Consider the following 26,346-nt stretch of genomic DNA (forward strand, 5'->3'; position numbering starts at 1 on the left):
AGTCAGGAAACAGGAAGCTGTAGGAGTCTATTGAGAATCGTAGTAATGATCAATAACCCTGTGTTGAAGAAGCCAGTGATGTAGTCTTGCCTATCCATTCTTTACCACCTGCAAGTGTTGTACACAGAATCCATCTTCCGAATTCACAGAGATCATCTCCTGTAGGGATTCTGGTCCCCAGTTACATCATTGCTGACTAGTTTGAGATCAAATAAAATATATTAATATATGTAAGAGAAGTTTGTCTGAAGTAGGATATGTTTTAACTTTGTTGTTTAACGCCACACTGAGCAATATTCCAGTTATATGACATCACCCTGTAAAAAATCCACCAGAAAATCAACTGATCGATATTGTGAGGAATGATCTACGCCATCACGCAATCGACCAAGTCACATCCATTTGGTCACCTCTTCAACCAGCATAGGATGCTGGTGACCAATTCTAACCCCAAATACTCAGGGGGGCAAAGCGATGTATATTATCCTATTCTACATGTACGTACCTACACACATGCACCTGTATAACTGGCATATTGAGATGAGCTGCAAGGGTAAGGTCGAGAAAGTCTATGTGGAATTCTGTGGCAGCATACAAGATAACCTTTGTTGGTGTTACTGCAGTAGATGAGCTAATAGCTTCATGAATTAAAGTCACTTATTACCCCTGCACGTAGTTCACTCAAGAATACATACCTAATAGCCCGTAACTCAAGTAAATTGCACTGAAGTTCCCAAGGGAGTTCTGAATTGCAGCAGGGTGCTTCACAAACCCCAAACCAATTGTCAAACTATCAGACCCATTTTCTATGTTTCATTCTACTGCCATTCACAAAACAGAACAATTGGCATCCTGTTTATTCAGACTCCCATGATAATTGGTTTAAGTTCTACAAGAAGCTGTGGTGAATACGCATTATATACACCTTCTGAACTGTGCCTACTGTTACTTCAGTGTACCTCACAGGAGTAGGGAAGAATATGGGTGCCATTATCTTTGCACGTCTGACAATAACACTTGTGTTGATGAGGCCATATGCCACTATACAATTGAAGGAAAAGTTAAGAGCTGTCTGTCAAATGACCAAAGAGACACAGACACAATTATGACACTATTGGCATCATGGCATCCTATTTATGTTGCAATACTGCTCTAATTAATGTAGGGGAGATATCCAAGGAGGACTTCTGTATAGGGAATTGAACTCATACCTTCTACACAACTAGGAAACACCAACCACTGTGCTATCCAACTGCCCCTTATATGATCAATGACTCATCAGCTGCTCATGACGAGTAAATCAGTGTGTTCTTGAATTTCTTAGCAATAAATTAAATATTTATCTGTGGTCGACAACATTTTAATTGTCAAACCAGTGCTTGACATTTTATGCAAGTGAGTAAATCTTGTGTCAGCCCAGTCAGCAATACTGAGGTTAGTATCCTGATTTAACAAGACAAATAAACCAGTTGTTAAAATTGAGAGCTCCCATGCCTGACATAATTAAAATAATGTGTCCGAGTCCAAGGAGAGAGCACTGACACCCACACAGAAATGTTTTTTCCATCCCATTAACTATAATTGCATTGATGTATTTGTCAACGTGTGATGTAAAGAGGCAGATAGCACTTCATTTCCTCATGAGACAAACTGTCCATCCAACAATTATGATGAAAACGAGTAGAAACATCTGAAGTATCAGTGCTTGTCATACAATGATATCCTGTGGGCTGGACTGGAACCATCCATGACTGTCCCCAATTATTATCATAATTATCATACACACTATACCACATCTTATACATATTTGCAATTACATTCTTACTTCTTACTTCCAACAAGATGGAAGGTCCAATCTCCGTAAACCCCAACCAACCAACAACCACCTTGGATGCCAAAGAGATCAATTTCTGTTGCAATGATTATTTTTGTACCTGGCATCCTGTACCCATATTGTGCTGATGATGTCATATGTATCCACACGGTATACATTGTATAACAACCATATTGCTCCCATAAATATGTAACCATATTGTATGTATGATGTAATAAACCTCTTGAGCCTGTTTCCACACTGTGCCACTGACTACATCCCACTGTGTCAAGGCTGCAATGGCTATATGTGCTCTGATGTAATAACCATATTATATCACTGCTTCATGTTAAGCCGATGATGATCCAACCACACATATTATATAGTCAAGTGCAATGATGCCATCCCGATTCACCACTGTGATAAAAGTCAAATTCTACTTCAGTGATCTCACTTCAAACACAATGACACTGTGTACTTATCATGTATACATCCATTGTTGATAATCACAGACCTAAAGAGCGTGTTCTATTGTAGAATCACTGATTAGGAAGCATTAAATTCCTATTTTTTCATTTTAGGAGTTTTATGAAAATTATCTTCAGTGATCCTGTTAATCTAGAAAAACATTCAGGAAAATCTTTAGAAGTCTGATTGATGCAGCTGCCGCAAACAATGGTTTCATATTTCAGAGTCCAAAGCTATCAAAAGTCCCTCAAGTCAAACACATCCTCTGTCAATCTTTCTGATTATACTCCACAAAATGTCCTGAAGTAAATGTTTGGCAATATCCTTTTCTTCATTTTCTTCAATGTCATAAATAAATCCAAATCTTGGAGAAAGGGCACCTCCTCCATTCTGAGGCGTATATGTCACATTATACAGAAAACCTTTGTGCAGCTGCTCTTCCTAATTTCCCACTCGGTACCATGTGAATTCTTGTTGTAAGAAACCACTTATATATTCTGACAAGTGATCGCAATGATCAAGGTTCAGTCCTGAAGGAATAAATAGGTGACTGAATTTCATTACGGAATGTTTCAAAACCCATCACCCCCTAAAATAGATGCAAGTTTTACCCTCTTTGTTGAACATCTCCGATTGTAAGCATGCCTGATAAGGAATAAATAAGTGACTGAATTTCATAAGGGAATGTTTCAAAACCAATAACGCCAAAAACAGAAGCAAGTTTTCCCTTCCTTGTTGAACATTGTCAGCAGGCCTGGTATGAGTGTTATACAACAGCCACATGTTGCAGCGACTGTTGCCATGAGCAGGGACACAAGATAGCTGAAGCAGTGACACTTACCATTCCTGAATAACACTTGGGTACAGTAGAAGTAACAGGGGCAGCTATGGTCTCCTATTTGGCTGCTTTCCTGAAACACAGACAAAAATACATCATCATCAGGCAGCTATCTCCAGATATTAGCAACAGGGCTTATACCTGTCATATCCCATCTCTATCATGCTCTATGCTGAGGCTAGGGGAGGTTCAGGTTAAGCACGTCATGTAAGAATGGCATGCTGGTAGTATGTAGGTGAAACGTTCCTGGTGCTAAAACAGACTCATTATGTGTAGTGTGTATAACACGTGTTTTGTAGAGGTGTTTGTGTTGGTGCTTGATTGGTTTGTTGTCAGTCAGTGGTTTGTTGTCAGTCAGTTCTTCACCTGTTTTCTCCCCCATGGTTTGTGGAATATCTTGTCTCAAGTATCCAATAAGCCTTGCATTGGCACTCAAAACCCCTGCAGCTATCTAGCACTTGTGGAAGCTATTGCCTACAACTGAACCAATTTTTCTGAATCCCAAACTCTTTGAAATGGATAGACACAAGTCAAACAAGTTCATAATTCATATTAGTTGTAACATCACAACATGGCACTCTATTCAACTTCGGACACCACTACCCCAATCTGTGAAACTCTATCTGTGATCCTCTATTCAACTTTGGACACAACTACCCACCCCAAATTTGTGGCACTGTATTCAACTCAGACACAACAACCCCAAATCTGTGCCACTATATTCAACTTTGGACACCACTACCCCAATCTGTGACACACTAGTCAACTTCGGACACCACTACCCACCCCAAATCTGTGGCACTGTATTCATCTCGGACACCACTACCCATCCACTCCCTGAGGCACTGTATTCAGTCACATTTCCTTTCAGCCAGATCCAAATTCTTTAAACATACCCAGAGACACCATTGCTTGAACCATCAATGCAAAATCTCAGCATCATAAACCTTTGGTTCAGGTAAACAAAAAATGCAAACACCGTTGGTTGTACAGTAGAGCCCAGTGACTCAACATGAATCGATCTCACAAACTTGTGTCTAACAGATAACACGGGACAACTCATGGCCAAACCCTGGGGGCAAAATTAGCAGCAACCACTCACTCAAACCAATCTGACCCATTTTTGATAGGTCACCATATTCATCATTCAGCCAAGCGCAAAGAACATCAAGTAGATAACCCCATTCCACAAGAAATGAGTATTATTTCACAAAAATATCACAGAAATGTGTTTTCTGTCCAGATTATTGTGGGTATTATCAGGGGTAGACACCTTTGGTAATATCAACTAATCCGGAGCTCATTGTGGACTAGTGGTTTACAGAAGAAATATTACATTTTGGTGGAAAATACAGTTCCTCTGGATTTTCACTTGTCTCAGACCAACGGACTAGTTGACGTGTCTAACCCTGTGCAGGAATAAATGGCATCGTACTGTAAAGTGATAATGGCACATTAGTACCAAGTATTGCAAAGCACTGATGCTCGGGTGCTTGGTTGGAGGCCAATCCAGGCTGATCCCACCAACCCAACAAGCTCTGCCTAGCACCATGAGATAGCCTCCCGTCTGGGTTCTGCTGTGATCAGCTAATGTTGTAGCATGGGAAAGATCTGAATAATTCATCCTCAACACTATGACTGGCTCCCAGGATTTTACATTGCTGACCTTAAAACAGTAAAGTCTTTAAATCTTTCAGATGAACATGATGATAGCATGAAATGTCCGGTGTAGAAATCAAAAGTAAGCATGGTAAGATGGAATCAGTATGTCAGCTGGATGTAGAGGAATATTGAATAGAAGGTCACGTGTTGGGGTTACGGCTCTATGCCATTGACTCGCACGTGTGTCTTAACGTATATCGCTGCGTATAAGGCGACCCCCCTGTACACGCCTTCAAAATCGACCCAAAACCCTATACTCCGTGTATAAAGCGACCTGGAATGAAGAACATCACAAGTGGGCACACAAACCTTATATTTGCAATAAAAATATGTTGATCTTGCATTGTTGTTTTTTACAATGATTGGTCGCGTGCGTAACTCCAGCACAAGTCACCATTTTGTGTTTACGTGGTACGACACCAAATTGGTGCCCGTAAAATAAAATTCATTTATGAAGTAATAACATAAGAGACTGCAATCCTCATCAGCATTAAACCCATTGGGTTTCTGGGTAAGAATAAAGGTCCCCAGTAACCTACGGCTTGTTGAAGAGGGGACTAAATGGACTCAGGTCTTGCAACTTGGTCAATTTCATGTCATCGTTTCCCAACTGCATGGATCGATGCTCATAATGTTAATCACTGTTTTGTATGGTCCTTAGATATTTACAGACCGCCCTCATATAGCTGGAATATTGCTGAGTGTGGCGTTAAACAGCACACACGAACACACCTCATCAGTATTGATATCAAGGTAACACGTTATGCAATGAAGCTTTTGTAGGAATAACCTGGCAACAGCTGATCGAATACAAAACATCCTCTTGTCTGCATTGAAATTTCATTTATTAGATATAGTCATAATCTTCAGCATTATATACAAGCTGGTAATAAAGTCAATGGACATGTTACAGTTTTCACACATGGACAGTTAAATCAATCAAAACCCTGTTAAAAAATTGATTAACTGGAATTAACAGAATATCACCCTTGTTAGACATGTTACATAGTTCAATACTGGAGCGAGGATGTGCTGAAATATTTTGCCTAAAATTCCTTTGTCTCCGAGGTTTGGGGCAAATGTGTCGTTGTGAGCAACTTCCAACAGTGTTCCAGTTATATATCGTAGTTTAACGTCTAGAAAGTGTATAAACTATAGTGGCGCAGGTCGTATTATGTCCCCAAACTATTATGATGAATACCCTAGATACATTGCTACCATAGTTAAGTTTGAGATTGGTCAAAAGTATCGCATAAACAGAACATACATGTTAAGCCCCATTACTAACGACACGTGTCCCAAATTTCATAACATTTTGAACAAATGGCCATAAATAGCTTTTTCAATGTATGACTTTAGTCAAAAACATGAACCAATCTTTTATAGAAATAACAACAAAATTATTGATAAAATAACTTGTTTATAACATGTCTAAAGTGGCGAAACTCCATTAAAATTATCTGAGTGCTACAATGCTCAGCAATAAATTACCAGAAGCCTTGTCAATTTCTTCCATTATAAAAATGTTTTTCTTCAAATTCTTATCAAAGAAATCTTCCGTTATCCAAAATGTACATAAAACTGTCTTTATACAGGAAAAGCAAATTCAATCAAGTCTCAAAGACTTAAAAAACCCCAATAAAATTGATATTTATTACTTTCTTATCCAGCATTTTCCCCACTGCACCTATATCATAATAATTGTCAGCATCTGACTTCCTTGATATATTTTCCCTGGGCATTCCGGGGGGAGAATCAGGATAAGAGCTTACTAATCAGAATCAAGTGGTCACATACTGCAACCTGGAGATGGTGCATCTTTGTACCCAAATGGTGTAGATCATTGCTCATGGTGTATGTAAGTGTAAGCACTGGTTTGAATGACCCAGACATGGTGACCTCCAGGTCAATGGGATAGTACAGTTCAATACTTCTGACACAAAACAACATTCACGCAGTCACTCATTATTAAAGGATTGTAAAACCAATCTATCTGTGGGTGAGTGAGTTGGGTATGGTGCTGACAAACCTAGAAACATAAAAGGGACAAATGGGGATTTCGAAGCCACAGAGGTAACAAATCAAAGCTGTCTCATCCACATGTCCATTCGACTCACTCACATCTTTCTTTGTCAAATGAAAAAGTTCACCATGAGATGTTTCTTAAAAGCAGAGCGTCAAAAAGGTCCCTTATCACATGACATATAAAGCATTGCTCCTTTTCATCAAACAGGTATTACACAGCATTTCCACTGCAGCTCACAAGTATGTATGAGGGTCTTGAAGCATTTGATTCATTGGGTCACCAGTATTGATTGTCAAGTAACTGCTTCAATGATATATTACATTGTTCTCCTACTGTAGAATCAACATCCAGCTAGAAAGCAATAGCCCAATATAGATTTTAGATTATGAATGACAAGAAGGCTGACGTCTCTATGGTTGACATCAGTGTAAGCTAACTCCCATACTACCAGTCACAGTCCTTACAGAACCTTCACACTGTGACCTTTTTCTCTTCACACCAATATTTTCTGCAAATGTATTGAAACCCCCTCACAAAAAACATTAATATGTACTTTCTTTCTTAGAATTTCTTGTCAATTCATTTCTAGTGCAATGTTAAATAGAGACGTCCTGAATACAGTGCACTAAACATTCTAAAGGCAGCTTAAACGTCAATGAACAGTTTTGTTTGTTTGTTGTTTAACGCCGCACTCAGCAATATTCCAGCTATATGATGGCGGTCTGTAAATAATCGTGTCTGGACCAGACAATCCAGTAATTGACATCATGAGCATCAACATGATCAATCCACACAATTGGGATACGATGACATGCATTATATTCATTATATCTATTCTATATTCTAAGAAAACCGGCATCTGGAGATTAAACGGAGTGATCCAGTCATGTGGGGCCATAATATATATATTGTCAAATGAGTAGCGTATCTCCTGAATGGAGCCTTATCTATAATTGAATCATTTGGCGAACGGTCTTCAATGAACAATGAACTTAGAACTTATCACAGCCCCAACTTGGCTCTTTGCAAGAATCATTTTCAGTAGATTGTAGTTTTATTATGGACTATTATTAGCAGAGCATACACATCCGAACAAGTCCAAATTTTATAAACATTGGGCTTCAGAATAGTGGCTGAGGTCACAGACTATTATAATGCTTATTTAATAGTTTAACAGAGAAAACATTCATGTGACATGAACTGTTCAGTTTTTTTTCCAAATATCAGTTTATACATTGCTATATACATTGAGGCAAAATTTGAAATAATACATGAATATGTCTCATTGAAATTATTACAAATTTGCAACAGTGTATTAAATAACAAAGTAGTAGGTAGTGCACTATATCTAACCGATGGTGATACTTTTATATGATCCAGGAATGCACAGGTAAGTTCAAGTACATTCCATTTATGTGCTGAAGCAGAGGATTTGACACCGCCCATTTTGACAAAACTGCATTGCATGTACGGGACAGCAGTATTTGAAAATATCTTAGAGGGAACGCTCACATACACGTAGATATTGCAACAAATGTCACAATACTTCACGCGAACTCAAGTCATTGACAGTTGCCGAATATCGGTTGGCAAGAAGCAGCTTGATCCAGCGAAACAGTCGCCGGACAGCGAACCAAACTTCACATGAAACGCACTGACAGTGGATACAAGTTGCATTTTGCATCAAATAAAACATATTGTCCTTACCCTGAAGTTGCTTAGTAAAGGTCGCACTTTTTTCCGTACGAAATGTTTTCCTATATTTCGCCTCAGCAACAGCGTGAGTGGGGAAGTCGCCATTATTGACATAAACTTTGGAGAGGTACTATCGTCGTGACGACAAGCAATGCTGTCTGGACCACATTGGGATTGCTCGGCCGTCAGACGAAACCGCATGTGGCGTAGGGTGTATCGATTTCTGCTTTCATAGTAATTGAATGGCACCAGCAGAGTGACCTGAAAAATTATTACGAGATTTTAATCGACTTTAAAACACTTGCAGTAACATGTTTATTAAAGTGCATAATCGAGTTAAAGACCATAATCTCCAAGAATAGCTGATACATTAATGAAGGCGAGTCCATTTCTACTGTGGGGCCACTGCATTAATCCGTGCACTGTTAGATCATAATGAAAGTGATTCCCTTGATCCGATGTTGAAATGAACATTTAATTTCTGTTGAAACGAAAAACAGTCGGGTGGATCATACGAAAGATTTGATATCCATTTCCCACACCAAAACGTGCGTTTGATGACATTGAAGTGAAATACATCTACTGCAAGCAGGATTGTGATAAGCAGGATTCTTATGAACAACTGGTATTTCGACCAATGAGTACACTTTGATGTCATGAGGGGGTTTAATTGATGCGTTGTCTCCAGGATGTGACATTCTTATCGGTCAAGATTGAAGATAGTTTTCAGTGAAACCTCAAAACCGATCAAATTATATCCAGCCTAACAACACACATTTATATATTAATATATTAGGTACTAACAAATTTCATGTTTGGCACGTTGTGTTTTCATTATTGTATACTCGTATAAGTAACACCAAGTACCGTATCGAATTGGGATACTATACATGTTTGAAACTATCTAAAGTGCACATAGAATACCGTAAAACCTAATTATTGAAGTGCATTGATCCGAGATAAAAAAAAAAGACATCCTTACGAGTGAGTTGGGTTTTACGCCGCTTTTAGCAGTATTTTAGCAATATTACCGCATGGGACACCAGAAATAGACATTCTTATGAAAAGAAATATTAGTCGTTAAAATGTCTATTTCATTAACCATTTACGTCAGGAACCTTAGTTTCAAAGTTTCTATTTTACTCAAGAGATATCAGACACCAAACTATAATATCAACCCGCTCCCTATCAATGTACTTCGTCGTGTAGTCGGTGTTGTCATAGACAATTAAACAGTCAAACATTAAATCGTAGTGTTTGTTAAAGTCCTTATAACAATGGATTTTCGTAAACATTTATTCATTAAGAATAAAATTACAGCACCTCAAAATATATCAGATGCTCAAAAACATTTTTTAAAATACGAACAAATTGATTGCTGGTTGTCAATGAGGGTCGCATACGGCATAGAGCATACGTCATGCAGACATAAAGACAAATACACTCAAATCCCATTAGCTCGCTCTGGACCCTCGCGGAGATTGGCGCAATATGGGTTGTGTTTGCACGGTGCTATAAAGCGGCTGACTACCGCAGATGACATTGTTGTTGTGTCAGTGTGTTATCAGATACGCCTGGATGATCACAGAAAGAGCTGACAAGGCAGTGTGGCATCAAATGAATTAAAAATCGTTACGCTTCACAGAGCCTACGACTTTGAAGTAGTAAGGTTGACAGAGTTATCTCCCTTCATACTCAGAATGTCCAAGCTCCTTCCTTACGCGTGACACCTTCGTCTTTACTTCCAAAACCGATTTTCATATCTCTCCTACTTTTGGAAGCGGATGTAGCGTAGCAAAACGGAGTACATTTTGTAGTACATTTGAATGTAAATTCCACATAAGGAAATGCATGTTATCTTTATTTTCTGGCGGTTTGAAATGAAATGACGTTTGGGATTATCTGCCCTTGGGCAGAGGTGAAGGTGGAAGAGAATAAAATATGGCGGCAAAAGAACGGCGTCTAGTTGTCTGTGGTAGCTAGAATAATTACAAGATGTAGAAGACAGGTCCCACAACGCAAAATATGGTGGAGATGTAAAAACGGTGAACATGGCTTCCTCCAATCTGATATTGGAGCCATTCTTTGGATTGCCCACAGTTGGTTGGTTGGTTTGTTGTTTAACACCGCACTCCGCAATATTCCAGCTATATGACAGCGGTCTGTAAATAATCGAGTCTTGACCAGACAATCCAGTGATTAATATCACGAGCATCGATCCACGCAATTGGGATCGATGACATGCATCAACCAAGGCAGCGAGCCTGACCACCCGATCCCGTTAGTCGCCTTTTACGACAAGCATAGTCGCCTTTTAGGGCAAGCATGGGTTGCTGAAGATCTATTCTACCCCGGATCTTCACCGGTTGATTGCCCACGGAGGACGGCCGTATGTAGTTGGAACAATTTAAGGCTTGGTCTGGCGTGCTAAGATTTGTAGACGATCAGATTGGACCGGCAATGATGCTGAACTTGCAAGGTATTGCTTTGATTTGGTACACTTCTCTGCAGGATCACATTAAGCTTACTAAAGACAGACTTTTCTATACATTTACTGAACATTTAACAAAAGGCACCAGTTCAGCATGTGCCTGACAGACCTGCAAAGTTTGATGAAAAAATATTGAAAGATTTATGAGTTATGCTCCGGAATCGAACCCTACCCTCACAGAACCTAAGTCCATCTTGTTGCCATGGAAACGTAAAAAATAAAATTTTCTAAAATTTCCAAATAGCAAAAGGCACCAGTTCAGCATGTAGTGTAGTGGTTTCCCCCGCCATGATATTGCTGGAATATTGCTAAAAACGGCGTAAAACCATACTCACTCACTCACCTTCAACTTCAACAGTAGATTACAGATTACATAGCTGGGAAGGGAAAATGCCTTCAACAGTAGATTACAGATAGCTGCGAAGGGAAACGCCTTCAACAGTAGATTACAGATAGCTGCGAAGGGAAACGCCTTTAACAGTAGATTACAGATGACATAGCTGTGAAGGGAAACGCCTTCAACAGTAGATTACAGATTACATAGCTGCGAAGGGTAACGCCTTCAACAGTAGATTACAGATTACATAGCTGCGAAGGGAAACGCCTTCAACAGTAGATTACAGATTACATAGCTGTGAAGGGAAACGCCTTCAACAATGGATTACAGATTACATAGCTGCGAAGGGAAACGCCTTCTACAGTGAATTACAATCCCAATTTACTACAAAATGTACTCCGTTTTGCTACGTTTGTCGAATATCAGGCCACCAACAATAACAAACATCTAATTTATATACCGGACTTCTTTTGTAGTCAGGTTCAATGAACTCTATACTACCGGTGCTTTTCATTTTTTGAGGAGTGTATCTTTTATTTACAGCCTCTTTGAAGATGATGATAAAATGTACAAGCTTTAAAACTATGTACCTGTATTTTAATATCGACGACTCTTAAATAGAATCCGACCTCTACAATGTCGGACAAGTCGGACATTTTATGCACAGGTGGATATTCCCGCTTATTTTCACAATCTTCAATGTCGATCAACTGTACATTTTCTTCCAAATACTGATTGCATCATCTCTCTCGCTCTTGGGTGCGGTCATTCGTCATCCCGTTACAAGATTGTTGACATCATCCTCTCACTCTGGCCAATGCAGCATGGGTGAAAACTTGTTGTTTGTGTCTGCTTGATATCGACTAACTTGCAGGTCTCTTACACAATGTTACTAAGATACTAGTAGTTTGTTCTATCTAAAACATTGTGCAAGAGACCTGCACATTTCTGATGAATGCCATGTTCCCCCACGCGCTGACGTTGCGAGAGTCCCGTAAAACTCCTAAATAGGGCCATAAATAAATCCATTACATTTCGCGCAGAAATCCGTGGAAAACTCTTAGCTCTCTTTTTATGAAAAAAACACCCCAGCTAAGCGACGCAACTCTACAGTGCAATCGGTCAAAGGGAAATGTCAAAGGTCAGCTTTGTAATTGATAAATAGAAAGGTCGATGTTGTATCACAATTAAAAGGTCAAAGGTCAACTCTGTAATTCGAGAAGTGAAGGTTAATATTACGATTGTGATTCTTGACAATCAGAGGTCAAAGGTCAAATTTGTAATTGAGATTCTTGACAAAGGTCAAAGGTCAACCTTGTAATGACATGATGGAAAGGATCGATGTCATTCGCGACTCTTGACACACAGGTCGATGTCATTCGTGATTCTTGACAATCAGAGGTCAAAGGTCAAATTTGTAATGGAAGAGGATGAGATTGTGATTCTTGACAAACAAAGGTCAAAGGTCAACATTTTAACTATGATGTGTGTGATTCTTGACAATCAAAGGTCAAAGGTCAACTTTGTAATGGAGATGAAGGAAAAGGTCGATGTGATTGTGATTCTTGACAATCAAAGGTCAAAAGTTTAAGTCTGATTGTCTAATAAGGTGTGATGTGTTATTATTGATATTATTAGCTTTTTAGGCTTTTAGATTTCACTGGCAAAGCCAGCTAGAGTTCCGAACCTGTCGGATCGAGGGCCTTCCAGCAACATCTGGCTGGCACATTTGCAGGATAAGATCCTTGCACTCTGAGCTGATGGGCTCGGGAAATGGAAGGATGTGATCTTTCTGCAGCTGAACCATCTGGCTGATGCTGAAGTCGTCAAAGGGGAAGGAGCCACACACCAGAGAATAGAGGATGACCCCCAAACTCCAGATGTCTAGCTTGAATGCATCATACTCCTCTCCGGTTAGAACCTCGGGGGAGGAGTAAGTTACTGTTCCACAGAAGGTATTACTGGACTCTCTTTGCTCTTGGCGCGTGCAAAGGCCAAAGTCAGACAGCTTGACATTGCCGTCCAGGTCCAAAAGGACATTTTCCAGCTTAAGATCTCGGTGTGCAATCCCCACCTGGTGACAGGCGTTCACAGCCTCCACCAGTTGGGAAAAGATCACCTTGACTCTCTCCTCAGACAAGCTAAAGCTTTCCTGTGCAAGCAGGCCCAGGAGGTTTCCCCCCTCGGCCAGCTCCATCACAGTAAAAGCGTGCTTATCAGTCTCCAACACTGCGTAGATGTCCACAATGTTGGGATGTTTCACAGTCTTCAGAGCAAACGTCTCATTTGAGACATAGCTCTGAACTTTTTCTGTGATTTTTATGGCAACCTCCGAAAGGTCAACCATGTTTTCACAGAGCAAAACCGTACCAAAGCTTCCCTCTCCTAAGAGGGATTTAACTTGGTAACCAATCGAACGCAAAACGTTCTTAATAGATGACATGATAGATGAATGATATTGAAATGAAATGATGGAAATGGAAGATCTCTTCCTTTTATACCCGGACGATGTGACCTCTTGGGGTCAGGGCACATAAAGGTCAAACAAGACAAATTGGGACCCAAAGGTCAAAGCCACGGTCATCAGGTGACTGAAGGTCAAGTGCTCTAAAGGTCAAGGGGGCAAATGACAGGAAATGGAAAGGCCAAAGGTCATGGAAGTGCTATTGTTGATGTTTCAACTTGCAAACAATCAAAGGTCAAAGGTCAACTTTGTAATTCGAGAAGTGAAAGGGTCGATATTACGATTGTGATTCTTGACAATCAGAGGTCAAAGTTTTAATTTGTAATTGAAGAGGATGCGATTGTGATTCTTGACAAACAAAGGTCAAAGGTCAAAACTTTAACTATATGATGTGATTGTGATTCTTGACAATCAAAGGTCAAAGGTCAACTTTGTAACTGGACATGATGGAGAGGGTCGATGTCAACTTTGTAATTGGAGATGATGCAAAGGGTCGATGTCATTCGTGATTCTTGACAATCAGAGGTCAAAGGTCAAATTTGTAATTGAAGAGGATGAGATTGTGATTCTTGACAAACAAAGGTCAAAGGTCAAAACTTTAACTATATGATGTGATTGTGATTCTTGACAATCAAAGGTCAAAGGTCAACTTTGTAATGAGATGAAGGAAAAGGTCGATGTTGTGATTGTGATTCTTGACAATCAAAGGTCAAAAGTTTAAGTCTGATTGTCTAATAGGGTGTGATGTGTTATTATTGATATTATTAGCTTTTTAGGCTTTTAGATTTCACTGGCAAAGCCAGCTAGAGTTCCGAACCTGTCGGATCGAGGGCCTTCCAGCAACATCTGGCTGGCACATTTGCAGGATAAGATCCTTGCACTCTGAGCTGATGGGCTCGGGAAATGGAAGGATGTGATCTTTCTGCAGCTGAACCATCTGGCTGATGCTGAAGTCGTCAAAGGGGAAGGAGCCACACACCAGAGAATAGAGGATGACCCCCAAACTCCAGATGTCTAGCTTGAATGCATCATACTCCTCTCCGGTTAGAACCTCGGGGGAGGAGTAAGTTACTGTTCCACAGAAGGTATTACTGGACTCTCTTTGCTCTTGGCGCGTGCAAAGGCCAAAGTCAGACAGCTTGACATTGCCGTCCAGGTCCAAAAGGACATTTTCCAGCTTAAGATCTCGGTGTGCAATCCCCACCTGGTGACAGGCGTTCACAGCCTCCACCAGTTGGGAAAAGATCACCTTGACTCTCTCCTCAGACAAGCTAAAGCTTTCCTGTGCAAGCAGGTCCAGGAGGTTTCCCCCCTCGGCCAGCTCCATCACAGTAAAAGCGTGCTTATCAGTCTCCAACACTGCGTAGATGTCCACAATGTTGGGATGTTTCACAGTCTTCAGAGCAAACGTCTCATTTGAGACATAGCTCTGAACTTTTTCTGTGATTTTTATGGCAACCTCCGAAAGGTCAACCATGTTTTCACAGAGCAAAACTGTACCAAAGCTTCCCTCTCCTAAGAGGGATTTAACTTGGTAACCAATCGAACGCAAAACGTTCTTAATAGATGACATGATAGATGAATGATATTGAAATGAAATGATGGAAATGGAAGATCTCTTCCTTTTATACCCGGATGATGTGACCTCTTGGGGTCAGGGCACATAAAGGTCAAACAAGACAAATTGGGACCCAAAGGTCAAAGCCACGGTCATCAGGTGACTCAAGGTCAAGTGCTCTAAAGGTCAAGGGGGCAAATGACAGGAAATGGAAAGGCCAAAGGTCATGGAAGTGCTATTGTTGATGTTTCAACTTGCAAACAATCAAAGGTCAAAGGTCAACTTTGTGATTGGAAAATAGAAAGGTCGACGTTGTGAAGACAATCAAAGGTCAAAGGTCAAATTTGTAATTCGAGAAGTGAAAGGGTCGATATTACGATTGTGATTCTTGACAATCAGAGGTCAAAGGTCAACTTTGTAACTGGACATGATGGAGAGGGTCGATGTCAACTTTGTAATTGGAGATGATGCAAAGGGTCGATGTCATTCGTGATTCTTGACAATCAGAGGTCAAAGGTCAAATTTGTAATTGAAGAGGATGAGATTGTGATTCTTGACAAACAAAGGTCAAAGGTCAAAATTTTAACTATATGATGTGATTGTGATTCTTGACAATCAAAGGTCAAAGGTCAACTTTGTAACTGGACATGATAGAGAGGGTCGATGTCAACTGTAATTGGTAATGATGGAAAGGGTCAATGTCATTCGAGATTCTTGACAATCAGAGGTCAAAGGTCAAATTTGTAATTGAAGAGGATGAGATTGTGATTCTTGACAAACAAAGGTCAAAGGTCAAAACTTTAACTATATGATGTGATTGTGATTCTTGACAATCAAAGGTCAAAGGTCAACTTTGTAACTGGACATGATGGAGAGGGTCGATGTTGTCAACTTTGTAATTGGAGATGATGCAAAGGGTCGATGTCATTCGTGATTCTTGACAATCAGAGGTCAAAGGTCAAATTTGTAATTGAAGAGGATGAGATTGTGATTCTTGACAAACAAAGGTCAAAGGTCAACATTTTAACTATGATGTGATTGTGATTCTTGACAATCAAAGGTCAAAGGTCAACTTTGTAATGAGATGAAGGAAAAGGTCGATGTTGTGATTGTGATTCTTGACAATCAAAGGTCAAAAGTTTAAGTCTGATTGTCTAATAGGGTGTGATGTGTTATTATTGATATTATTAGCTTTTTAGGCTTTTAGATTTCACTGGCAAAGCCAGCTAGAGTTCCGAACCTGTCGGATCGAGGGCCTTCCAGCAACATCTGGCTGGCACATTTGCAGGATAAGATCCTTGCACTCTGAGCTGATGGGCTCGGGAAATGGAAGGATGTGATCTTTCTGCAGCTGAACCATCTGGCTGATGCTGAAGTCGTCAAAGGGGAAGGAGCCACACACCAGAGAATAGAGGATGACCCCCAAACTCCAGATGTCTAGCTTGAATGCATCATACTCCTCTCCGGTTAGAACCTCGGGGGAGGAGTAAGTTACTGTTCCACAGAAGGTATTACTGGACTCTCTTTGCTCTTGGCGCGTGCAAAGGCCAAAGTCAGACAGCTTGACATTGCCGTCCAGGTCCAAAAGGACATTTTCCAGCTTAAGATCTCGGTGTGCAATCCCCACCTGGTGACAGGCGTTCACAGCCTCCACCAGTTGGGAAAAGATCACCTTGACTCTCTCCTCAGACAAGCTAAAGCTTTCCTGTGCAAGCAGGTCCAGGAGGTTTCCCCCCTCGGCCAGCTCCATCACAGTAAAAGCGTGCTTATCAGTCTCCAACACTGCGTAGATGTCCACAATGTTGGGATGTTTCACAGTCTTCAGAGCAAACGTCTCATTTGAGACATAGCTCTGAACTTTTTCTGTGATTTTTATGGCAACCTCCGAAAGGTCAACCATGTTTTCACAGAGCAAAACTGTACCAAAGCTTCCCTCTCCTAAGAGGGATTTAACTTGGTAACCAATCGAACGCAAAACGTTCTTAATAGATGACATGATAGATGAATGATATTGAAATGAAATGATGGAAATGGAAGATCTCTTCCTTTTATACCCGGATGATGTGACCTCTTGGGGTCAGGGCACATAAAGGTCAAACAAGACAAATTGGGACCCAAAGGTCAAAGCCACGGTCATCAGGTGACTCAAGGTCAAGTGCTCTAAAGGTCAAGGGGGCAAATGACAGGAAATGGAAAGGCCAAAGGTCATGGAAGTGCTATTGTTGATGTTTCAACTTGCAAACAATCAAAGGTCAAAGGTCAACTTTGTGATTGGAAAATAGAAAGGTCGACGTTGTGAAGACAATCAAAGGTCAAAGGTCAAATTTGTAATTCGAGAAGTGAAAGGGTCGATATTACGATTGTGATTCTTGACAATCAGAGGTCAAAGGTCAACTTTGTAACTGGACATGATGGAGAGGGTCGATGTCAACTTTGTAATTGGAGATGATGCAAAGGGTCGATGTCATTCGTGATTCTTGACAATCAGAGGTCAAAGGTCAAATTTGTAATTGAAGAGGATGAGATTGTGATTCTTGACAAACAAAGGTCAAAGGTCAAAATTTTAACTATATGATGTGATTGTGATTCTTGACAATCAAAGGTCAAAGGTCAACTTTGTAACTGGACATGATAGAGAGGGTCGATGTCAACTGTAATTGGTAATGATGGAAAGGGTCAATGTCATTCGAGATTCTTGACAATCAGAGGTCAAAGGTCAAATTTGTAATTGAAGAGGATGAGATTGTGATTCTTGACAAACAAAGGTCAAAGGTCAAAACTTTAACTATATGATGTGATTGTGATTCTTGACAATCAAAGGTCAAAGGTCAACTTTGTAACTGGACATGATGGAGAGGGTCGATGTTGTCAACTTTGTAATTGGAGATGATGCAAAGGGTCGATGTCATTCGTGATTCTTGACAATCAGAGGTCAAAGGTCAAATTTGTAATTGAAGAGGATGAGATTGTGATTCTTGACAAACAAAGGTCAAAGGTCAACATTTTAACTATGATGTGATTGTGATTCTTGACAATCAAAGGTCAAAGGTCAACTTTGTAATGAGATGAAGGAAAAGGTCGATGTTGTGATTGTGATTCTTGACAATCAAAGGTCAAAAGTCACAATGTGTGATGTGTTATTATTGATATTATTAGCTTTTTAGGCTTTTAGATTTCACTGGCAAAGCCAGCTAGAGTTCCGAACCTGTCGGATCGAGGGCCTTCCAGCAACATCTGGCTGGCACATTTGCAGGATAAGATCCTTGCACTCTGAGCTGATGGGCTCGGGAAATGGAAGGATGTGATCTTTCTGCAGCTGAACCATCTGGCTGATGCTGAAGTCGTCAAAGGGGAAGGAGCCACACACCAGAGAATAGAGGATGACCCCCAAACTCCAGATGTCTAGCTTGAATGCATCATACTCCTCTCCCGTTAGAACCTCGGGGGAGGAGTAAGTTACTGTTCCACAGAAGGTATTACTGGACTCTCTTTGCTCTTGGCGCGTGCAAAGGCCAAAGTCAGACAGCTTGACATTGCCGTCCAGGTCCAAAAGGACATTTTCCAGCTTAAGATCTCGGTGTGCAATCCCCACCTGGTGACAGGCGTTCACAGCCTCCACCAGTTGGGAAAAGATCACCTTGACTCTCTCCTCAGACAAGCTAAAGCTTTCCTGTGCAAGCAGGTCCAGGAGGTTTCCCCCCTCGGCCAGCTCCATCACAGTAAAAGCGTGCTTATCAGTCTCCAACACTGCGTAGATGTCCACAATGTTGGGATGTTTCACAGTCTTCAGAGCAAACGTCTCATTTGAGACATAGCTCTGAACTTTTTCTGTGATTTTTATGGCAACCTCCGAAAGGTCAACCATGTTTTCACAGAGCAAAACTGTACCAAAGCTTCCCTCTCCTAAGAGGGATTTAACTTGGTAACCAATCGAACGCAAAACGTTCTTAATAGATGACATGATAGATGAATGATATTGAAATGAAATGATGGAAATGGAAGATCTCTTCCTTTTATACCCGGACGATGTGACCTCTTGGGGTCAGGGCACATAAAGGTCAAACAAGACAAATTGGGACCCAAAGGTCAAAGCCACGGTCATCAGGTGACTCAAGGTCAAGTGCTCTAAGGGTCAAGGGGGCAAATGACAGGAAATGGAAAGGCCAAAGGTCATGGAAGTGCTATTGTTGATGTTTCATTTTGCAAACAATCAAAGGTCAAAGGTCAACTTTGTGATTGGAAAATAGAAAGGTCGACGTTGTGAAGACAATCAAAGGTCAAAGGTCAACTTTGTAATTCGAGAAGTGAAAGGGTCGATATTACGATTGTGATTCTTGACAATCAGAGGTCAAAGGTCAAATTTGTAATTGAAGAGGATGCAATTGTGATTCTTGACAATCAGAGGTCAAAGGTCAAATTTGTAATTGAAGAGGATGAGATTGTCATTCTTGACACACAAAGGTCAAAGGTCAACATTTTAACTAAGATGTGATTGTGATTCTTGACAATCAAAGGTCAAAGGTCATCTTTGGAATGGAGATGAAGGAAAAGGTCGATGTTGTGATTGTGATTCTTGACAATCAAAGGTCAAAAGTTCAAGTGTGATTGTCTAATAGGATGGCCTTCCAGCAACATTGGGCTGACACATGAAGTCGATATAGCTGATGTGATTGTGATTCTTTACAATCAAAGGTCAAAGGTCAACCTTGTAATTGGAGATGTTGAGAAGGGTCGGTCACCATTTGTGACTTTATAATTGGAGAGATGTAGTAATTGTGCTAACGATCAATGGTCAAAGGTCAATTGTGAAAAGGCCCTATGTGGTTCTTGACAAACGATGGGATGTAGTGATTGTGATTCTGGACAATCAAAGGTAAAAACGTGCTCATTAGTTGGAGACTGGAGCTGGATTTTTTACTCTTGCTTTCTCACAAACACGTGCAAAGGCAAGTCAATTGTTCACCTGACAAAATAGGTAATTTGCAACGGACATCATTTTTGTAACCAATGCGTCAAATTGGGAAATGTCCTCCATAATACACCATGTCCATGACGCTCTTTGAAATCTTGGTAGAAAGAGCATGCTCGATTGTACCTCAAAAGTTGCAGGGATATTGCTCGACATAAGTAATGTTGACTATTGGCTAGTGTAAGTCATCCCACTTGTCTTGTGGAGAGTCTTTTGGAGAGTGTTGTGGAGGAAATCCACCACCATAGGCATCGTTTTAACGCCATCTACCAATCCTCGTCTTCGTCTCCGTTGGCAGAACTTACACCATCGGTTGCCACAGATGGCGGTGGACAAATGTTACCAGGCAGATTCGGGCAGGCTGACTGTTAGATGATGTCTATACAATAAAGAGCCCTGAGATTATCTTAATTTCCAGATACTGCAGTAATCCAGACTTGCCAAATACTATAGACTTGCATGGGCAGTATTGGATATATTTGTTTCAGGGTCTGTATGACAGACTAGCTGACTGTCAGAGAAACCGATATAAGTGCCTGCGGCAAGTGCAGCATCCCTGCTAGAAATCGTGGCAGACCCGATCCCTGTCTCACTACACATACCCCAAACTTATACTTACGTGAATTACAAAACTTTTTTTGGTAAATAATCGAATCCGGGCCAAATCAATGTCCTGCTTTGAATCTGAAGGTATTGACATGGTTCAAAATGAAGTGTTCCTAGGTCTACACAGAATCTTTTCTTTTTATGACTCGTCCAATATATATCAGTTTTAATAATAATCAACTCAAAGAGCGTGGTAGGCCCAGCTTCCTCAGTAGACCTTTTCTTCAGTAGGGAATTTACATGTACATAATCAGATATTGTGCATGATGGACATACGACTGTTTCGATGAGCAGATGTTATTGACTGACATTCGTCAGATTGTTTGTTTGGGATACGATGACATTCGTCAGCAAATCGTTAGTTTAACGTCTGCTTTGAAATCACATGGTTTTTAACGGGGTTGTCTAAGTTTTCCGTTAATAGAAGGTCCTGGCAAAGGAACACAACTTATGTACTTTATAATGCTTCCTAAGTTTTCCGTTAACAGAAGGTCCTGACTAAGGAAAACAACTTATGTACTTATATAATGCTTCTTTACAAATCTTCTATGATAACGATGTGACATCACATGGTATTTAACGGAGTTGTCTTAGTATCCCTGACTGATAAACGGTTATAATTTATTATGGATTATATGATCACGAAAACAAAAACACGTCCTCAATATAATTCATATTTCATACGTTTCAATTACATAGATAGACAGATAAATGGATATGCTCAACTATATTTTCGTTCATCTCGGGACCCTAGAAAATTTCTCAAAGCATATAAAAATAACTATATTACGAACCACCACCAACCCTAACCAATATGTTTTAAACAAAATTAACACACTATTATCAGGAAGAATATTTTTCGAACTTAGACAACTAATCGAAAATAGTGGCCAGTAAATGTACCTCACCGAAAACTCTTACTTTAAGTCGTATTTTAAGAGTTTATATGGCAACATAGACTACTGTGGACAAACGATGTTGATGTCTTCAAGATACACACTGTGTCAACAGCTTGTGTGCCCCATGACTAGGTGCGTCGTTCAGACATGAGGCTCGGGAAACAAACAAACAGCTTGCGCTTTCTGTCATCTTCCCCGTCGCGGCACATGCTACGTGACCGGACTCCTGGCCAATGCGCAGGATTATTCCGACAGAGGCCGATGTTTGCCGAGCTGAGAACATGACAAGTTCGCATTCACATAGCAGATACCATTTGTTCTTCTCAGTTGCTTACAATTTCGTGCGAGTATTTCTGGACAGAAGGAAAGAACCGTGGTATATCTGTTACGGCCACATATGCATGCTTTAACTTGTATTCCCAGCTTTATGTGGTGAGCATTTTTGTTTCGGATTCTAGTTAGGTACGAAGACTGGTATTTTATACTGCTTTGAACATTAATGATGCATTTAGCACAATGTCAAACTGCCTTTCGCGGTATGATAATACGTTCTTTCCAATTGCAATGTGTCACAGACATCGTGTTCTGTCAAACCCATCTACATCCCATTCTTGCTAAATCACCACTCACGATTGTCTCATATCCCCTCCTCAAACCTCCCTCAGCACATGAGCGTAATCGGCCCTTACCTGGAAAACCAGTGGTCGACAGTGTAAGTCACTATCGCCATGGATACAATCACATTACTATGGTACACACAGAGGCAGCGAGAACTTATTTTCCATCTCTCCATCTAGTCCAAGTCCCCATCCCATTGTTTAACACTCACTGATCAGCTCTATATCCATTTCTCTATCTAGCCCATGACCCCATCGTATTGTTTAACACTCACTGATCAGCTCATTTATCCATTTCTCTATCTAGCCCATCTCATTGTTTAACACTCATTGATCAGCTCATATATCCATTTCTCTATCAAGCCAATATCCCCATCTTATTGTTTAATACTCACTGATCAGCTCATATATGCATATCTCTATCTAGCCCATGCCCCCATCTTATTGTTTAACACTTACTGGCCACATCATATATCCATTTCCCTATCTAGCCGATGTCCCTATCTCATTGTTTAACACTCACTGACCACATCATTTATCCATCTCTTCATCTAGAGTTGTCTTAGTATCCCTGACTGATAAACGGTTATAATTTATTATGGATTATATGATCACGAAAACAAAAACACGTCCTCAATATAATTCATATTTCATACGTTTCAATTACATAGATAGACAGATAAATGGATATGCTCAACTATATTTTCGTTCATCTCGGGACCCTAGAAAATTTCTCAAAGCATATAAAAATAACTATATTACGAACCACCACCAACCCTAACCAATATGTTTTAAACAAAATTAACACACTATTATCAGGAAGAATATTTTTCGAACTTAGACAACTAATCGAAAATAGTGGCCAGTAAATGTACCTCACCGAAAACTCTTACTTTAAGTCGTATTTTAAGAGTTTATATGGCAACATAGACTACTGTGGACAAACGATGTTGATGTCTTCAAGATACACACTGTGTCAACAGCTTGTGTGCCCCATGACTAGGTGCGTCGTTCAGACATGAGGCTCGGGAAACAAACAAACAGCTTGCGCTTTCTGTCATCTTCCCCGTCGCGGCACATGCTACGTGACCGGACTCCTGGCCAATGCGCAGGATTATTCCGACAGAGGCCGATGTTTGCCGAGCTGAGAACATGACAAGTTCGCATTCACATAGCAGATACCATTTGTTCTTCTCAGTTGCTTACAATTTCGTGCGAGTATTTCTGGACAGAAGGAAAGAACCGTGGTATATCTGTTACGGCCACATATGCATGCTTTAACTTGTATTCCCAGCTTTATGTGGTGAGCATTTTTGTTTCGGATTCTAGTTAGGTACGAAGACTGGTATTTTATACTGCTTTGAACATTAATGATGCATTTAGCACAATGTCAAACTGCCTTTCGCGGTATGATAATACGTTCTTTCCAATTGCAATGTGTCACAGACATCGTGTTCTGTCAAACCCATCTACATCCCATTCTTGCTAAATCACCACTCACGATTGTCTCATATCCCCTCCTCAAACCTCCCTCAGCACATGAGCGTAATCGGCCCTTACCTGGAAAACCAGTGGTCGACAGTGTAAGTCACTATCGCCATGGATACAATCACATTACTATGGTACACACAGAGGCAGCGAGAACTTATTTTCCATCTCTCCATCTAGTCCAAGTCCCCATCCCATTGTTTAACACTCACTGATCAGCTCTATATCCATTTCTCTATCTAGCCCATGACCCCATCGTATTGTTTAACACTCACTGATCAGCTCATTTATCCATTTCTCTATCTAGCCCATCTCATTGTTTAACACTCATTGATCAGCTCATATATCCATTTCTCTATCAAGCCAATATCCCCATCTTATTGTTTAATACTCACTGATCAGCTCATATATGCATATCTCTATCTAGCCCATGCCCCCATCTTATTGTTTAACACTTACTGGCCACATCATATATCCATTTCCCTATCTAGCCGATGTCCCTATCTCATTGTTTAACACTCACTGACCACATCATTTATCCATCTCTTCATCTAGCCCATGTCCCATCTTGTTGTTTAACACCCACTGACCACATCGTATATCCATTTCTCTTTCTAGCTCGTCCCCATCTAATTGTTTAACACTCACTAACCACATCATATATCCATCTAGCCCATCTCGTTGCTTAACACTCACTGACCACATCATTTATCCATCTCTCCATCTCATTATTTAACTCTCTCTGACCACATCATATATCCATCTCTCCATCTAGCCCATGTCCCATCTTGTTGTTTAACACTCATTGACCAGTTCATTTATCCATCTTATTGTTTAACGCTCACTGACCACATCGTATATCCATTTCTCTTTCTAGCTCGTCCCCATATAATTGTTTAACACTCACTAACCACATCACATATCCTACTCTCCATCTAGCCCATCTCATTGCTTAACACTCACTGACCACATCATATATCCATCTCATTGCTTAACACTCTCTGACCACATCATATATCCATCTCTCCATCTAGCCCATGTCCCCATCTTGTTGTTTAACACTCACTGACCAGTTCATTTATCCATCTTATTGTTTAACGCTCACTGACCACATCGTATATCCATTTCTCTTTCTAGCTCCTCCCCATCTAATTGTTTAACACTCACTAACCACATCACATATCCATCTAGCCCATCTCATTGCTTAACACTCACTGACCACATCATATATCAATCTCTCCATCTCATTGCTTAACACTCTCTGACCACATCATATATCCATCTCTCCATCTAGCCCATGTCCCCATCTTGTTGTTTAACACTCACTGACCAGTTCATTTATCCATTTTATTGTTTCACGCTCACTGACCACATCGTATATCCATTTCTCTTTCTAGCTCCTCCCCATCTAATTGTTTAACACTCACTGACCACATCACATATCCATCTAGCCCATCTCATTGCTTAACACTCACTGACCACATCATATATCAATCTCTCCATCTCATTGCTTAACACTCTCTGACCACATCATATATCCATCTCTCCATCTAGCCCATGTCCCCATCTTGTTGTTTAACACTCACTGACCAGTTCATTTATCCATCTTATTGTTTAACGCTCACTGACCACATCGTATATCCATTTCCCTATCTAGCCGATGTCCCCATCTCATTGTTTAACACTCACTGACCACATCGTATATCCATTTCTCTTTCTAGCTCGTCCCCATCTAATTGTTTAACACTCACTGACCACATCATATATCCATCTAGCCCATCTCGTTGCTTAACACTCACTGACCACATCATTTATCCATCTCTCCATCTCATTATTTAACTCTCTCTGACCACATCATATATCCATCTCTCCATCTAGCCCATGTCCCATTTTGATGTTTAACACTCACTGACCAGTTCATTTATCCATCTTATTGTTTAACGCTAACTGACCACATCATATATCCATTTCTCTATCTAGCCCATGTCCCCATCTCATTGTTTAACACTCACTGACCACATCATATATCCATCTCTCCATCTAGCCCATCTTATTGTTTAACGCTCACTGACCACATCATATATCCATTTCTCTATCTAGCCCATGTCCCCATCTCATTGTTTAACACTCACTGACCACATCATATATCCTACTCTCCATCTAGCCCATCTCATTGTTTAACATTCACTGACCACATCATATATCCATCTCTCCATCTAGCCCATCTCATTGTTTAACACTCACTGACCACATCATATATCCATCTCTCCATCTAGCCCATCTCATGGTTTAACACTCACTGATCAGCTCATATATCCATTTATCTTGCCCACACCCATCATATTTCCACTCACTGACCAGATCATATATCCATTTTGTCATCTAGCCCATATCTCACTGACCAGCACATATTTC

General features: G+C 40.4%; 5 protein-coding genes across 5 annotated transcripts in view; all 5 read right to left on the bottom strand.

Annotated features, from left to right (window-relative positions):
• The window catches only part of LOC124110628 (calcium uniporter protein, mitochondrial-like), a 104,701-nt gene extending 96,001 nt beyond the window's left edge, over nt 1–8,700 (bottom strand). Inside the window, exons 1-2 of the mRNA XM_046469937.2 lie at nt 8,515–8,700; nt 3,123–3,192 (exon numbers count right to left, since the gene is read on the bottom strand). Coding sequence (XP_046325893.1) covers nt 3,123–3,192; nt 8,515–8,616 — 172 coding nt within the window. The 5' untranslated portion in view covers nt 8,617–8,700. The remainder of the gene's footprint in view (nt 1–3,122; nt 3,193–8,514) is intronic.
• A 4,007-nt stretch (nt 8,701–12,707) lies between these two features.
• Nucleotides 12,708–13,975, bottom strand: LOC124110623 (testis-specific serine/threonine-protein kinase 3-like). Its single transcript, XM_046469931.2, has one exon. The coding sequence runs from the start codon at nt 13,771–13,773 to the stop codon at nt 12,988–12,990; it is 786 nt and encodes a 261-aa protein (XP_046325887.2). The 5' UTR covers nt 13,774–13,975; the 3' UTR covers nt 12,708–12,987.
• Nucleotides 13,976–14,581: 606 nt separating this feature from the next.
• Nucleotides 14,582–15,271, bottom strand: LOC124130549 (testis-specific serine/threonine-protein kinase 3-like). Its single transcript, XM_046493659.2, has one exon. The coding sequence runs from the start codon at nt 15,269–15,271 to the stop codon at nt 14,582–14,584; it is 690 nt and encodes a 229-aa protein (XP_046349615.2).
• Nucleotides 15,272–16,562: 1,291 nt separating this feature from the next.
• LOC124110649 (testis-specific serine/threonine-protein kinase 3-like) lies at nt 16,563–17,252 on the bottom strand. Its single transcript, XM_046469975.2, has one exon. It carries the CDS (start codon nt 17,250–17,252, stop codon nt 16,563–16,565), a length of 690 nt encoding a protein of 229 aa, XP_046325931.1.
• Nucleotides 17,253–18,527: 1,275 nt separating this feature from the next.
• LOC125378063 (testis-specific serine/threonine-protein kinase 3-like) lies at nt 18,528–19,217 on the bottom strand. Its single transcript, XM_048392875.1, has one exon. It carries the CDS (start codon nt 19,215–19,217, stop codon nt 18,528–18,530), a length of 690 nt encoding a protein of 229 aa, XP_048248832.1.
• Between the last annotated feature and the right edge of the window lie 7,129 nt (nt 19,218–26,346).

This window comes from Haliotis rufescens, unplaced genomic scaffold (assembly GCF_023055435.1).
Source record: "Haliotis rufescens isolate VD_foot unplaced genomic scaffold, xgHalRufe1.0.p SCAF_11, whole genome shotgun sequence".
Lineage (NCBI taxonomy): Eukaryota > Metazoa > Mollusca > Gastropoda > Lepetellida > Haliotidae > Haliotis > Haliotis rufescens.